Source organism: Aphelocoma coerulescens, chromosome 28 (assembly GCF_041296385.1).
Source record: "Aphelocoma coerulescens isolate FSJ_1873_10779 chromosome 28, UR_Acoe_1.0, whole genome shotgun sequence".
Lineage (NCBI taxonomy): Eukaryota > Metazoa > Chordata > Aves > Passeriformes > Corvidae > Aphelocoma > Aphelocoma coerulescens.
In genome coordinates, this window is record NC_091041.1 from 2,045,078 (window position 1) to 2,060,823 (window position 15,746).

The 15,746-nt window shown below is 62.2% G+C and overlaps 1 protein-coding gene across 1 annotated transcript in view; it reads left to right on the forward strand.

Moving 5' to 3' along the window:
• Positions 1–15,746, forward strand: part of UNC13A (unc-13 homolog A) — a 37,088-nt gene extending 21,342 nt beyond the window's left edge. Inside the window, exons 22-42 of the mRNA XM_068997315.1 lie at positions 974–1,042; positions 1,154–1,243; positions 1,392–1,526; positions 1,802–1,935; positions 2,363–2,448; positions 2,683–2,809; positions 2,891–2,987; positions 3,100–3,243; positions 4,391–4,474; positions 4,705–4,782; positions 5,058–5,146; positions 5,275–5,427; positions 5,547–5,670; positions 8,824–8,862; positions 9,841–9,870; positions 10,971–11,027; positions 11,209–11,289; positions 11,411–11,558; positions 13,939–14,031; positions 14,109–14,268; positions 14,546–15,746. Of these exons, the coding sequence (XP_068853416.1) occupies positions 974–1,042; positions 1,154–1,243; positions 1,392–1,526; positions 1,802–1,935; positions 2,363–2,448; positions 2,683–2,809; positions 2,891–2,987; positions 3,100–3,243; positions 4,391–4,474; positions 4,705–4,782; positions 5,058–5,146; positions 5,275–5,427; positions 5,547–5,670; positions 8,824–8,862; positions 9,841–9,870; positions 10,971–11,027; positions 11,209–11,289; positions 11,411–11,558; positions 13,939–14,031; positions 14,109–14,268; positions 14,546–14,834 (2,307 nt within the window). The 3' untranslated portion in view covers positions 14,835–15,746. The remainder of the gene's footprint in view (positions 1–973; positions 1,043–1,153; positions 1,244–1,391; positions 1,527–1,801; positions 1,936–2,362; positions 2,449–2,682; positions 2,810–2,890; positions 2,988–3,099; positions 3,244–4,390; positions 4,475–4,704; positions 4,783–5,057; positions 5,147–5,274; positions 5,428–5,546; positions 5,671–8,823; positions 8,863–9,840; positions 9,871–10,970; positions 11,028–11,208; positions 11,290–11,410; positions 11,559–13,938; positions 14,032–14,108; positions 14,269–14,545) is intronic.

Genomic DNA, 15,746 nt, shown 5'->3' on the forward strand with positions numbered 1-15,746 from the left:
AGCAGGAACGCAAAGGGAAATGCTCCCCAACAACATTTTGGGGCCAATATTGGGAAGAAATTTTTCCCTGTGGGGGAGTGAGAACTGAGGTTTCCCAGAGGAGCTATGGCTGCCTCATCCCTGGAAGTGTTCAAGGTCAGGTTGGACAGGGCTTAGAGCATCCTGGTCTGGTGGAAGGTGTCCCTGCCCCTGGCAGGGCCTGGAACAAGGTGGTGCTTTAGTCTCATCCAGTCTGGGCTTCTGTGACCAGTTGCTTTACCATCAGCTCTGACCCCTGGTCCAATCCACAACCCCAGATGGGATTTGCATCCTTCTGCCCTGTGCTCCCTGGGTGGGAGCTGGGCTGAGCTGAACTACAGCCCTTCAGCCCTGATGGAGACCCCCCCACGGGGTGTTCCTTGCCCACATCCCTCGATGCAGCCCAGTGGGACAAGTGAGGAGTCCATGGAAATGTCCAACTCCTGGGGCCACCGTAAAGATGGGCAACCACTGTACATCCTTTCCCTGCCCTTTCTCCTGAGCTCTTGGAAATCCCCAATTGAGTGGCTACTGATCCTGCACCCTCTCTCCCAACTCTTGCCCTGAGCCCAAGCTCAGAGCTGTTCCAGTGGGCAGGGCAGACAGAGCAGCCTGTCAGCCTCCCAGCAATGACAGGGGACATGTGGGGCCACCTCTCCATCCTGAACCACACCTGGCACGGCCACGTGTGCCCCAGGAGTTGCTGAGGCCTTCAAGTGAGCCCCAGCCACTGGCAAGGAGATGCTCTTCTCTGCAGGCAGGGCTGGAAGGAAGGAAGGAAGGAAGGAAGGAAGGAAGGAAGGAAGGAAGGAAGGAAGGAAGGAAGGAAGGAAGGAAGGAAGGAGAGGGATGAGCAAGGACTGGGCTGAGAGCAGAGAGAGACAAGGGATGGGGGAGGGGGTGGGTCCCTCCCCCCTTTCCCCTGTTCACCTGCCCCCGGGGCGTTTCTCCGCAGAAAGATCGCTTTGTCAAACTCCTGGACCAGCTGCACAACTCCCTGCGCATCGACCTCTCCATGTACCGGGTAAGGTGCCTGCCCTGCCTCAGTGTCCCCACCCAAAGCAACAGGTGGCTGTTCCCTTACCCTCACTTGCCCCTGTGAGTTTTGAGGGCAGCTCCCCTCTTTCCTTCCCAGAACAACTTCCCTGCCAGCAGCCCCGAACGGCTGCAGGATCTCAAGTCCACGGTGGATTTGCTGACCAGCATCACCTTCTTTCGGATGAAGGTACTGCTGGGGCCCCACTCACCCAGCCCCTCAGGGAGCCTGGCTCTCTTTGGGCCTGGTTCTCTGGGGGTTGGGGTTGAGCTGGCCCATGGTGCTCCTGGCTGGGTGTCTGGGGTGCTCTGAACACCACACCCTCCCTGCACACCAGGTCCAGGAGCTGCAGAGCCCTCCTCGAGCCAGCCAGGTGGTGAAGGACTGTGTGAAGGCCTGTCTCAACTCCACCTACGAGTACATCTTCAACAACTGCCACGAGCTCTACAGCCGCGAGTACCAGACAGACCCGGTGCGTGGGGCAGGGGGGTGCCGGGCACTGACCTCCCCATCCCCTGCCCTTCTTCTTTTCCTCGTGCTCCTGCTCCCTCTCCAGAGTGCTCAGTCCTGTGCAGAACAAGCCCCAAGGCTTGGGCAGGCGTTGAGCTGTGGGGTTGAGACCAGGACAGATGAGGGGGCTGCATGGGGCCTCCAGGGTGTTCCCTCTCGCCCCCTTGTTAGCCCTGACACAAAGTTGAGCCCTGCACTGGGGTGACCGGAGTCTCCACTGTGTCCCCATCCCTCCAGACTAAGAAAGGCGAGGTGCCCCCTGAGGAGCAGGGCCCCAGCATCAAAAACCTGGATTTCTGGTCCAAGCTCATCACCCTGATTGTCTCTATTATCGAGGAGGACAAGAACTCCTACACACCCTGCCTGAACCAGTGAGTAGGTGCTGGGGAGGGGGATGCTGCTGTGCCCGCAGGGGGTGCCCACGTGGAGGCAGTGGGATCTTCAGGCCTTTGGAAGTGGTTGTAACATCCGTTCTACAGATGGGAAGGCTGAGGCTGCTGGGAGGTGTGTGAGGGAGGCTGTCCACGTGGAGGGCTGGTTCACCCTGTGTTCATAGCCTCGAGCTGTGCCAGGGGAGGCTCAGGTTGAACTTCAGGAAGAATTCATGGAAAGGGTGGTCAAGTATTGGATGGGGCTTGGAGTCCCCATCCCTGGAGGTGTCCAAGGGAGGCCTGGATGTGTCACTCAGTGCTCTGGTCTGGTGACAAGGTGGGAATCGGGCACAGCTTGGACTTGATGACCTTGGAGGTCTTTTCCACCCTGAATGATTCTGTGATTCACGCTCTCCCCTCGCCCCAGGTTCCCCCAGGAACTGAACGTGGGGAAGATCAGCGCTGAGGTGATGTGGAACCTCTTTGCTCAGGACATGAAGTACGCGATGGAGGGTGAGTCCCGCCTGCCACCCTGAGCCGGAGAGGGGGGAACCAGGCAGGAGCTGTCCTCAGCTCACACCTCACCTGTTCCCTGGGCAAACCCATTTCATCTCCTCATCGTCCATGCCTAGCTTAACCCCCCCTAGAAGCACTTCCACCTTCACCGTGTTACCCTGGAGCTGCCCCTGGAGAGCCAACCCCCAAATTTGGGACTCCAGGTGACCCCCACGCCCTTTCCCCGTGCAGAGCACGAGAAGCACCGCCTGTGCAAGAGCGCAGACTACATGAACCTGCACTTCAAGGTGAAGTGGCTGTACAACGAGTACGTCACCGAGCTGCCCTCCTTCAAGAGCCGCGTGCCCGAGTACCCCGCGTGAGTGCAGCCCTGGGGCCGGGCAGGGGGGTGGGCACCACGAGGGCTGCTGGCCTCACCACGGATGGGTCTCTCTTCCAGCTGGTTCGAGCCCTTCGTCATCCAGTGGCTGGATGAGAATGAAGAGGTGTCACGGGATTTCCTGCACGGAGCACTGGAGCGGGACAAGAAGGATGGGGTATGAACAGGACTGGGGACGCAGTCTCGGGGGCCCAGTATGCCCAGTATGTCCTGACTGGGGCCAGCATCTCCCCCACACGCCCTGCTGACACCTCGTCTCACTCCCACAGTTCCAGCAGACCTCGGAGCACGCGCTCTTCTCCTGCTCCGTGGTGGACGTTTTCTCCCAGCTCAACCAGAGCTTTGAGATCATCAAGAAGCTGGAGTGCCCCGACCCCCAGATCGTGGGGCACTACATGCGCCGGTTTGCCAAGGTGGGCACCTGCCAGGGCAGGGGTCAGCACCACCCCTGGGACCCCAGTCCCAGCCCTGGCTGGGGCTCCTGGGCTCTCTGTGCCTCCTCCATCCGGCTGTGGGCAGCCAATATACCACCAGCACACCCTGGGACACTCCCAGCTTTGCTAGCACAGGAGATTAATTAATTAATTATGAGCTAATTGATTCGTTATTTGCTTAATTAATATAGATTAATTAAAACTGGCTTGCTGCAGTATAGCAGGGAGTTGCATGCAGGCTTGGTGGCTGTTGCCTTCGCAGCTGTGCTGGTGATGGAGCTGCCCATGGAGACCAGTTGTGCTGGATCTGGCTTCCAGTGGCTGTGCCCATGTGGCTCCTGGTGCATGAACGTGAGGCAGGTGTGCCCAGGTGGGCAAGGAGGCCAATGGCACCTGGTTTGTACCAGCAGTGGTGTGGCCAGCAGGACCAGGGCAGTGACTGTCCCTGTGCTGGGCACTGCTGAGGCCCCACCTCAAATCCTGGGGTCAGTTCTGGACCCCTCATGACAAGAAAGACATCGAGGAGCTGGAGCGTGTCCAGAGAAGGGAACAGAGATGGGGAAGGGGCTGGAGCACCAGGAGCAGTGGGGGAGCTGGGAAAGGGGCTCAGCCTGGAGCAAAGGAGGCTCAGGGGGACCTTGTGGCTCTGCACAAGTCCCTGACAGGAGGGGGCAGCCGGGGGGGGGTCGGGCTCTGCTGGCAGGGAACAGGGACAGGAGGAGAGGGAACAGCCTCAGGCTGGGCCAGGGGAGGTTTGGGCTGGGTATTGGGAAAATTTCTTCACTGAAAGGTTTGCCCAGCTCTGGCACAGGCTGCCCAGGGCAGTGGTGGAGTCACCATCCCTGGAAGTGTTCAGAAAACATGTGGATGTGGCATTTAGGATATGGTTCAGTGATGAACCTGGCGGTGATGCTGAGCTGATGGTTGGACTTGAATTTATAGGGCTTTTCCAACCTTAAGGATTCCATGATTCTATGATTCATGGGGCCAGAGGGTCTGGGGGTCCCCGTATGTATCCAGATACGAGGTTGTTTCGCTGCTGTGGGACTCATGGTTTCCTTCTCTCCCTCCTTCCCCTCTGTTGCTGCTGTCTGGGTGTCTTCGTTGGTGCCCTGTTTGGCTGCAGACCATCAGCAATGTGCTGCTCCAGTACGCTGAGATCATCTCCAAGGATTTTGCCTCGTACTGCTCCAAGGAGAAGGAGAAAGTGGTGATGTATCTCCCTTCTGCTGTCCCCACACGGTGGCCCCAGCTGTCACCTCAGCTCCAGGGCGGGTCGGTCCCTTCCTCATGGCAGTTCCTGACACGCTGCCAGGGTGGCTTCCATGCCATCCCTGTCCTGATGTCCCCCAGTGCAGGGCGGGAGGGTCCTGGGGCTGTGGGCAGCTGTCCCAGCCATATTTATTGGTGCTGACGCCCCTCTCCATCCCACCCCTCCAGCCCTGCATCCTGATGAACAACATCCAGCAGCTCCGTGTCCAGCTTGAGAAGATGTTTGAAGCCATGGGTGGGAAGGACGTGAGTGTGGGGGGGTTCCAGGAGGGAGCCCGGTGGGGGGTTGGATCATTCCCTTCCCCCAGAAGTAGCCCCTTCCCCAGTTCCCGGTGCTGGGAGCAGACCCCTTCCTCACTCCTGTGTGGGATCACGCCGTCCCACCCCACGGCACGCTGCTGTCTCACCATGTCGGACTGGGAAGGGCTTCACCCTGCCCAGGGATGCATTTGGGGTGCAGAAACCTCCCTGAGGGCTGGTTCAGGGACCCTGTCAGCTTCCCCAACCTGTCCCTCCTGCAGCTGGACACAGAAGCCAGTGATATCCTCAAGGAGCTGCAGGTGAAACTCAACAACGTCCTGGATGATCTGAGCCGAGTCTTTGCCACCAGGTACAGCTGGGTGGGAGGGCAGGGGCAGCGGGCAAAGGAGAGGTCTGGGGGTCCAGAAGCTGTGGCTGGGGCCAGGCTGGGGGCTCTGGGGAGGAGGTGCTGAGCTGCCTGTGTGTTGTGGTCCCCAGTTTCCAGCCACACATCGAGGAGTGCGTGAAGCAGATGGGTGACATCCTGAGCCAGGTGAAGGGCACCGGCAACGTCCCCGCCAGCACCTGCAGCAGCGTCGCACAGGATGCTGACAACGTCCTGCAGCCCATCATGGACCTGCTGGACAGCAAGTGAGTGTGGGGGGCAACTGGAACCCCACCCTGCCCCTCCTGGCCTCGTCAGGGAGTGTGAGGGACCTGCAGGGTCAGGGTGACGCGTGGGGTCCTCCAGCGCTGTCTCCTCTGCGCAGCCTGACGCTCTTCGCCAAGATCTGCGAGAAGACGGTGCTGAAGCGGGTGCTGAAGGAGCTCTGGAAGCTGGTGATGAACACCATGGAGAAGACCATTGTCCTGCCCCCACTCACAGACCAGACGGTGAGTGATGGAGAGAGGGACCAGGGACCCTGAGACATGGGTGACTGACTGGAACCAGTGTGGGACATTGCTGGCCAGGTGCCCTCACCCGCACCTGAGAGGGTGGGGACTTCACTGACATCTCCAAACCTGTGTCCAGCTCCTGGCTGAGGAAAGGATGGAAGAGAGATAGGTCATCCTTGCCCCAGGACCTTCTTGGATAGCTTTGCCAAAGGACCTTCCTGCCACCTCTGCTGTGGCATCAAGAGGGGACACTGGCCCTTTCCTATCCATCCTTCCCTCAGAGCTGGGGCAGCATCCCATGCTACACTCACCCACACTGGCTGTGGGCATGCTCCCTGTGCCAGGAGGTGAATCCAGAGGCTCCTGGAATGCTGGGATACGCTGCCTGTTGGTCTTCCTGAGGGGCTGGGGGTTTCATGAGGATGGGGGCATATTCCCCAGCAGGGCTGAGCTGTTCCTTGCTCCTGGGGATTTTAGGGAAGCAGAGCAAACCCAGGGAATGGTCCCACTCTGAGGCTCTGTATCACATCGCTGTTTGTCTGCTCCCCCAGCACCTGAAGCTTCCTGGGGTGCTTCCCTCGAAGTCAGGCAGGAAAGGGTGACACCGAGTGCTCTGGACCAGCACACACCTGTTCCTGTCTCTCTTTGGTGGCTTTTGTCACTGTTACAAAGCTGGGCTCAGGTTCTTCCTTGGAGTTCCTGGAGCTGTCAGCCTTTATGTCACTTGCTGGGGCTGTGGAGCTCCTGTGCTGTGTCTACGAGGGGCAGCACAGTGGTGACATGTCAGCCCCCAGTGGTGCCACCTCACTGGCACCGTGTCACAGCCCTGAGCCTGGCTCAGGTCAGCCCCACATCACTCCTGACCGGGCTCACACACCCTTGGCCAAAGGTGGCCAAATCTCATAGGAATGCTGGTGCCACTGAGACCCAGTCCCCGTCCCAGTCCCCATCCCAGTCCCTTCCCAGCCGTGCTCTGGAGACACTGGGGCCTGTGCTAGGGCAGAGGAAGGGGCACGGACACGTGGCTCTGTTGGGTGATTCTCCTGAGGGCAGACAGTTCCTGGAGAAAGCTGTGCTGGGACTGGTCCCTCAGGCAGGGGACAGCCTGCCTAGGTGTCCCTGGGTGCCAGCCTGCAGGGTGGCCGGACAGGTTGGTGGTTTGGGGGTCCATGTCAGAGCTGAGTGTTGAGTGGGGTCCCTGGAACTGAGCCCTCCTGGGGCAAAGTCCCCCCAGTCAGGAGGGACCGGGCAGGTGGGGATGGGGCCCCTCGGGGGCTGTGGAGGCCTGCGGTGACAGGGCAGTGACAGCGAGTGCTGTGGATGGGGGACACCCATGGCCCTGTTGGGGGTGGGGGGCAGCCAGGGCTGGCACTGGGGAGGATGGAGGAGGCGGGGACCGACACTCACGTCACGGTTGTTCTCTCCAATTGCTCCTCTCGCCTCTCAATGGCAGATGATTGTAAGTACGGCAGCTCCCTGTCTGTCTGTCTGTCTGTCCGCTCTGTGTCGGTCCTGGCCTCGCCGGTTCTTGTCTTGTGTGGCTGCCCGTGCCCTGCCCACACCCTCCTTCGGCTCCTGACCTGGTCCAGCTCCTGGTCCCCAGCCCTGTGCTGCCCGCCTGGCACTGGCTCCTGGCCGGCACATGCCAGCGGCCCCTCCGGGATGTGGTGGGTGGAGAGGTCTTGGACAGATCGGCAGTGTCGGGATGTGGGGAGGGACAAGGGCAAGGGCAAGTGGTGGGCTGGGAGGGCACGGTGATGGCAGTGCCAAACCAGGACTCGTGCTGAGGGAAGAAATGCCACGGGAGGCACGAGCAGGGAGCGGTGCGTGCCTGGAGTCAGGGCTGCTCTTCCTTTCCCTCGTGCCTCAGTTTCCCCTCGTGCCTCAGTTTCCCCTCAAGGCCCTGGCTGGGGTCTGGCTGTGCTGGGGGTGAGGGCAGAGGCTGTCCCTGCCAGGAGGAAGAGGAGGAGTCTCTCGGGGGGACACCGTGGTCCCTGGCCCCGGTGCTCGGTGGCGGGGCAAGCTGCTGGCATGGGTTGTGAGGCTCCTTCCCTGGTTGGGATACTACCCTGGGAGCCTGGACTCCTGGTTCCCTTCTCGGCATCGCTGCTGGGTCCTTGCATGGCTTTGACTGAGCAGTTTCCTTCTGTCCTCTTCTGACCAGTCTGTGGCTGTGGGTTTATGCCCCTGGGGGCAAGGAAAGGGCAATTCCCCCCCAGTCCTGTGCCCACCCCTGCTGTGACTCAAGCACCCATGCACGAAGAGCAGTGGGAGTGAGCTGTCGGGTGCTGGTGCCAATCCCTGCGGGAATAAACACCCCTCTGCTGTCCCCCAACACCTTTTGTGTCCAACAGCAGCATTTGGGGAGGCCTTGGGGGCAGCCTGAGACCTCACGGGGACCTCATGGGGACCTCACGGGGACCCCATGTCCCAGCCTTGCTGAGGCTCTGAGGACAGAGCAGTGTCAGCTCTGTGTGGTACAAGCTCCTCTTGTTCACCCATCACCCCGTGCCAGGGCCAGAACCCCTCCTGGTAGCCCTGCTTGGCCCTCCTTGTGCTGCTTGTTCCTTCTGAGGCTTCCTGGCCAGCTGACTCCCTGCTCCCCTCTCCTGATTCCAACATGCCCCGGTCCACCCTGAGAGCTGAGTTTGTCCCCCCCCCCGTGGCACTGCTGCCTCATTTCACACAGTTTCTCTTTCCTGGATCAGTGTGGGGTTGTCACTGGGCCCAGCCCTGCACAAACCAGAGCTCTGTGTGCTAAACCCAAATCCCAGCTACTCCCTCCCTGCTCCCTCCCCAGCGCTGGGAGCACCTGCCAGAGCTGGAACAGGATGTGTGGGGGCACCAGAGCCTGCCCACACACAGCTGGATCCTGTATTCCAGCGAGGATCATCCCTCATGGATTCAGCATCCCTGCATCCCAGCAGTTTCCCAGTGTGAGGACAAGTTCTCCAGCAGTGCAGCTTCCTGCTTTCCAGTGGGGATCCAGCACCCTGGTGACACCAGGCTCTCACTGAGTATCTTGGTGGGGACCAGTCCCCCACTGGCTGTCCTTCAGGAGCTCATGATGTCTCTGCCACCTGTGCCCCTGTGTCCTGTCCCACGCTGTCCCCCCCACCCCACACTCAACCTCTGACATTGCTTCTACAGGGCACGCTCTTGAGAAAACATGGCAAGGGGACAGAGAAGGTAAATAGCTGTGGGCTCCGTGTGTGTCACCGCCCCGGGGCCACACTCGTGGTCTCTTACCCGCCTGCTGTGGAGGTCCCGGCTTGTCCGTGCTTCCTCTGTTGTGCTGTCTGGATGTGCTGTTGCCTGCGTGGTGTCGTGGTGAGGTGTGCTGTGCTGTGTGCTGGGGACAGTCCCGGTTCTGTGTGTCCCCGGGGCAGGGAGCGGGGGCTCTGTGGTGTTCAGTCCCCATGGGGCGGATGTGGGGTGTCACCCGTGCCCACGGGGGACACTGCCCCACAGCCCTCAGCCCCAGCTGCCTGGCTGGGACAGCGAGGGGTTGAGACTCCCTGCATGGGAGACCCTCCCACAACCCACTGTGGGGGGCTCAGGAAGAGGGGGACCCCCCATCCTGGGCCCTTCTGGGCACAGTGGGGGCCCTGGGGCTGCTGAGATCCCCCGGATCTCTGAGCCTGCTCCCCCTTCCTTGCTGAGCCCCAGCCCTGCCCCAAGGGCTTTCTCCAGCACATGGGCTCTTGCCCTGTCTGGGGGCTCATCACCACAGGGTGGGGGGCCCAGGAGTGACCCCAGCCTGCTCCCCAAATCCTGGTTCTTGGGAAGAGCCATGCCAGCATCTGTCTGGGCAAGGCCTGCGGCTCCCCCTCCTCTCCTGGGGGACACTGGCTCCTGCCCAGTTTGCTGAGTGTGCTGGGGGAGCTCATTCCCTCTGATCTCCCAGCCCCAGACGGGGTGGGGAGCAAATGTGCCCCCCTTCAGAAGAGACCTGCCACACTCATCACAGCTTCACCAGCACCAGCATTGGGCTGAGCCTTTGCAGCTGTGCACTGGTGCCAAACCAGGGACACCAGTGGAGAACTGGGCACAGCCAGAGGAGAGTACAGGGCCAGAGCCCTCACGGCTGGGGGATGTGGGGGGCCTGGAGCCGCGGCCGAATGCTGCTGGGGCCACCAGTAACTGTCCCTTGCTGTTCTCTTCCAGAGCAGGGTGAAGCTGCCCAGTCACACTGAAGTAAGGACATGGCTCTTCTGCTCCCCACTTGGCACTGCTCTCTCCCCTTCCCTCCTCCCTGCCCCTTGTCCCTTGTGCTCTGGCTTGGGGGCTCCCAGCTCAGTACAGTGTCCTGTCCTGCTCTGTTTTGGGGACACCAGTGTCCCCAGCTCCCAGCCCATCCACAGACTGGGGGAGATGGGAACAGTGAGGGTGGAGTTAATGGGATAGAACTGAGTGGGCAGAGGGGTGGGCACAAAGGGTTAATGGGGGGATGCAAAATGAGGGCACGGAGGGGGCAGACCCCTGCAGAAGGTAATGGTTAATGGGAGAGATGCTGAGGTTTCTGTGTTGGGAAGGACTGGAACTACTGGTGCTGGGAGAGGGAAGGTGGCGGAGGTCTCTGGGCCCCAGTTTATCCAGTTACATTTGCACGCTGGAGGAGCGTGTGCTCAGCCCAGTGAGAGGTGCCAGCCCAGGGCAGTGAGCGGGATCTGCCCATCCAGGGGGCTGCTGTTCCCGTGGACACCACGGAATGGCTCCATGGCCCCAGCCATGATGGGGGCACGGGGCAGGCAGAGGCAGCCCGGGTCTCCCACCTGGGGGGCTCCCTGGAGTGCCAAGGGGCTGGGAACCTCCCTGAGACCGGGGGCTCTGTGTAGCAGGGGCTGTTTGGTGGCCGTGGGGTACAGGCCACATCCTCCCCGTGCCCGCTGTCCCTCGCACTCGCTCTCTGCTCCCACCACGTCCGATGTCCGAGTGGTCAGTGCTGTGCTGTGCCAGGCCCTGCTGGATGCAGGAACAGGTGCTTGGAGCACAGGCAGCAGGATGGGACTCTTGGGATGAGCTGCTTGTGCTGAGCAGGGCATGAAGTCCCTGATGCCGGGGTGACGTCCTGCCCTGGGGTCCCCAAGCCTGCAGCCTCACACCTGTGCTGAGAGCTCGGGCTGAGATGGGGGCTGCCAGCCTGGTACCTGTGTCACCTTCCTGGCTGCCGTCCCCTGGAGCCTGGGGGAGCCCCTGGAACTGCAACAAGCTTCTGGCATGATGTGCCCAGCCTGCCCATGCCACCCCAGCCTGGCTGCTCACCGGGGCCCTCCCTGTCTCTTTGCTCTCTGCAGGGCACACAGATGATTTTCAACGCCGCCAAGGAGCTGGGGCAGCTCTCCAAGCTGAAGGTGAGGGCTGGGGGTCACCGAGCTGAAGCTGAGGGCTGGGGGTGCTGGGGTGCTCTCTGTTCAAGGGTGGGTGCCAGTGCCACTGCTGCCAGGACCCCACCACTGCCCCCTTGCTGGCTTGGCTGGGGTGGGGGCAGCAGGGTCCTGGCCCTGTGCTGAGAGCAGGATTTGTGCCCCCCAGGACCACATGGTGCGTGAGGAAGCCAAGAGCCTGACCCCGAAGCAGTGCGCTGTGGTGGAGCTGGCACTGGACACCATCAAGGTGAGGGCACTCTGGGGCGCTTCGGGTGCCCCTGGGGCTCTGACCCTGAGGCACAGACACGGGGAGCACCAGGGGGACCCTGGCAGAGCTGCTGAGCAGCCTGAGGCCTTTCCCCCTCCAGCAATACTTCCATGCCGGTGGCGTGGGGCTGAAGAAGACATTCCTGGAGAAGAGCCCCGACCTGCAGTCGCTGCGCTACGCCCTGTCCCTCTACACCCAGGCCACGGATCTGCTCATCAAAACCTTCGTGCAGACCCAGTCGTCGCAGGGTAGGACACGCTGCCCTGGCCCCCCTGGGCCCTCGTCCTCCCCACGGGCTCGGCTGCCCCATGGCCAGGACCCACCTTGGCTCTGTCCCAGTGGGGCTGGGGGTCCCAGCCAGGCTCACAGTGGGGGAGAGATGGGTGGGGAAGGAAGGGCTTTTTCCTCCCATGGTTTGCAGGTGAAGAGGGGCCGTGGGTGCCCAGCAGCAGCCTGGCACTCCCCAGCCCCCAGCAAGAACAGTGGGTCCCCAATGCCAGGACATTGCTGGACTGGCATGGAAGTGGGGCCTGTGGGTAGGGGGAAGGTCACCCTCTGGCCAAGTGTCACAGTGTTTGTCCCCTCTGGATGGCCCCAGGCACCCAACACAGACCAGTCCACTGGATCCAGGTGCGGTGCCAGGGCCTGTCCTGGGCATGCTGGGTGTCCAACCCCCTGATTTGGGCTCCAGGGTGCTGGGGTGCAGTGCAGGATGCTGGGCACCTTCCAGGGCAGGATGAGCCCTCAGCTCTAAATGCTGCCCTTTATTCTGTCCCTTGGCTGCTTGAGGAGGGCCTTGAGATGCTCGGTGGTGGTCAGAGGCCACTGCAGGGTGCCCCAGCCAGGCTTGTCTGCGTCCTCGGGGAGTGGGACGTGCGTTTGCTGTCCGTGAGTCTCCTTCAAGGGACGTCTGTCCTGTCTGTGCCTCCTGTGCCAGCCATGTCGGGGGCGTGGGGTTGGGTCTGGTGGGTGCCAGCACCCCTGGGTGTACCCTGTCCCCAGGAGCCCACACTTGGAGCTGGGGGTGCCTGGCACTCCTGTGTCGCTGCAGTGTTGTCCGGGTGCTTGGCCGTCAGTCTGTCTGCGAGATCTGATCTCTCTTTCTCTTTGTTTCCCCCCCTCCCTCACTGTTCCCGTTCCCCCCACACATCATCTCCCTCCTCTCTTCTTCATCTCTTCCCTCCTCCCTTCTTTTCCATCTCCTCCCTCCTCTCTCCGTTGTCATCTCCTTCCTCCTTCATCTCCTTCCTCCTCTCTTTGTGTACTCTGTGCCGTGTCTCTGTCTCTTTCTCTCTCCTTCCCACTAGTTCATGGTGGGAAAGGGATTAGGTTTACCCTTAGTGAAGAGGTTTATCCTGAGAAGGGTACGTGTGCTACTCGCCCGCCCCTGCACCTGCCTGCCGCCGGCCTGGGCCAGTAACAGTCCCGGCACCACGGGCTGGGGGGGCCTGGGGACCCCTCAGCATCGCCGGCCTCGGGGACCCCCAGAACGGGCAAACTCCCACTCCCAGGGCTGCTTTGGGGGGCATTTGGAGGAACTGTGCTCAGCCATATTGACCACCCCCAGAGCGGGTTTGAGGCTGTCCCCTTGGGAGTAGGGGTGTCTGCCCACACGCTCTGGGCACCCCACATTGTCCCCAGCACTGCTGCCTGGGGGTGGGCACCCACAGTGACCTCCCCGTGGCACATGTGGCCCTAGGGGAGGCCATGCCACATCCTGTCCCCTTCCTGCCCACCCTGCTGCCCTAAGGACCATTACTAGCCCTGCTCTGGCACGCTCCGTCTGCCTGTCTTGGGGTGCAGGGAATGAGCCCCCCACGGGCCCTGCTTGGCCTCCATCACACCCCGCTGGGGGCCGGGGCTGCACCCCCGCTTGGCCTTCCATGCCCAGCCCCCCTCCCCAGCCATCGCCTCCATCCCAGCTCAGCATGGGGGGCGGGGGCCGGGGGCATGGAGGGGAATGTGCCATCGCCAGCCTCGCTCCGGCCTGGCACCCTCAGTGATACACAGGGACACGTCCTCCTTCCCACCCTGAGGGCTTCCCACTGAGCCGGATCTCCATGGCCCCATCAGACCCACAGAGCCTCTGTCCCTCTGCCTTGCACCCCATCCTTCACCATGGGTGCATGCACAGCTCTGGGGTGGCATGGGAGGGGGGGCTGACCTGTTGGTCACAGGTCACCCAGGTCCCCAGGCTTGGGGACTCCTGGGCTTGATGTGGTCCCTGGGATGGAGGGGTACGAGGGGGCAGGTCAGCCTCCGGACACTGGTAGGGCTGTGGCTGCCCTGGCCAGATCCCTCCTGCCCAGTGCTGTGCCCATGACACTCTCACCCCTCCATGGCCAGAGCAGGGCGAGCTGGGCCACTGTCCTCTGCCCCATCCCAGACAGGCCCCTCAGCCCTGCTTGGGCAAGGGGGCGTTCACAGCGGTGGGATGGCAGAGTCAGCCTGGTGCTGAGAGTGTCCTGCCATGTCCATCACAGCTGCTGCACCCACACTGCTGTGCCTACAGCCCTTTGGGCCACACCCCGCGGTGGGTGACCTGCCTCCTCAGTGGGGTTAGCGTTGGGCAGGGGATGTCAGGAGCACGGGGAGAACAGGCGCTGACATCTTCTCCCTCTGTCACAGGCTCTGGTGTGGATGACCCCGTTGGGGAGGTGTCCATCCACGTGGAGCTCTTGACCCACCCCAGCAGTGGCGAGCACAAAGTCACCGTCAAAGGTGGGTTCTGCTGGCCAGGGTGCCGGGCTCCAGCAGGTGACAGTGCTCCATGAGCCTCACCTGTCCCCTCCTTGCAGTGGTGGCCGCAAATGACCTCAAGTGGCAAACGTCGGGCATCTTCCGGCCCTTCATCGAGGTCAACATCATCGGGCCCCACCTCAGTGACAAGAAGAGGAAATTCGCCACCAAATCCAAGAACAACAGCTGGGCCCCCAAGTACAACGAGAGCTTCCAGTTGTGAGTGGCACCGTGGGCTGGGGACGTGGGGACAGGCTGGGGGACGTGTCCCCCACATGTGGGGACCTCCTGGGGTCTGCCAGTGAGTTTGCTAATCCCCAATGGGATGTGTTTTAGGTATTTTCTCATTGGTAAAAGCAGGGAGGGGGGAAGGAGTAAAAAGGAAAAGGCTTTTTTAGGGGTGGGGGTGGGGACAGCAGCCATGTAGGGGCTGTTAGAGGGCTGGGATAGGGGTGAAGTGTGACCCCAACACTGCCCGTCCCTTGTCCCCCCTCAGCACGCTGGGGACGGAGACGGGCCCCGAGTGCTACGAGCTGCAGGTGTGTGTGAAGGATTACTGCTTCGCCCGGGAGGACCGCACCGTGGGCATCGCCGTGCTGCAGCTGCGGGACATCCTGCAGCGCCCCGGCTGCGCCTGCTGGCTGCCCCTGGGCCGCCGCATCCACATGGACGACACCGGGCTCACCGTGCTGCGCATCCTGTCCCAGCGCAACAACGACGAGGTGGCCAAGGAGTTCGTCAAGCTCAAGTCGGACACGCGCTCGGCCGAGGAGGGCAGCAGTTAAACTCCTCGAGCCCCCCAGCCCTCGCCCCCTGCTCCCGGCCCCCTGACAGAATCCTCCAGCCGTGTATAAGCCATAGGAGTGGCCACAGAGGAGTCGCCGTCGCGGCCCTGGGGAGGGCGTGCTGTGGCTGCAGTGACAGACCCTCCCCTCCCTCCCTGGCCACGCTGGCTGGGTGACAGCGGTGCCGGGCACAGCCAGGCCCCCGTCCTGCCTCGCAGGAAGGTGCTGGGGCTGGGGGGCTGCAGGAAAGGGCTGGACCCGAGCCTGGGTGAGGGGCGCGATTCGCCCTTCCCCAGCCTGTCTGAGATGGAGGAACCCCAGTGGCCCATCCCTGAACCTCCACTGTCCCACCCAGCCCCAAACCTGACCGAGTGATGCAAGGAAAGGGTTGGGGAGGGTGTGTGTGTCTCGTGCCATGTGCGGGTGTTGGTGAGTGGCTGGCACAGCTCGATGGCCCCTTGTCGCCATCCCTGGTGTGCCCTGAGGGCAGGGCAGCTCCCAGCCCTGAGCACCTGTACATATGTAAATACCTGTACATACAGGGCAGCTGGACAGGCTGTGTCCTGCACCCGGAAGGGCTATTGGGGCTGTTGGGTTGGCGGGTGCAGCCCCCACGTGCCCTGCACAGGGTCCCCTCCCTGGCTGGCAGCAGCATCACCAGGGTCGGGAGCAGCAGGGAGCAGCCCCCGGCCCATATCCTGTCTTCCCTGCCTTGCTGCCACCGTGGGCTGCCCCACTGCCCCCCACAAGGTGCCAGGGCTGGGGGGAGGCAAGGGCTGGGGGCACCAGGGCAGAGGGACTCATTTCCTCTCTGCTCTGGCCGGTGGGGACCAGCATCCCTGAGCAGTGCAGCCCACGGGATCTCCTTGGCCCAAGCAAAACCCTTCCCACCCCGCCCCAGAGACCCCCTCC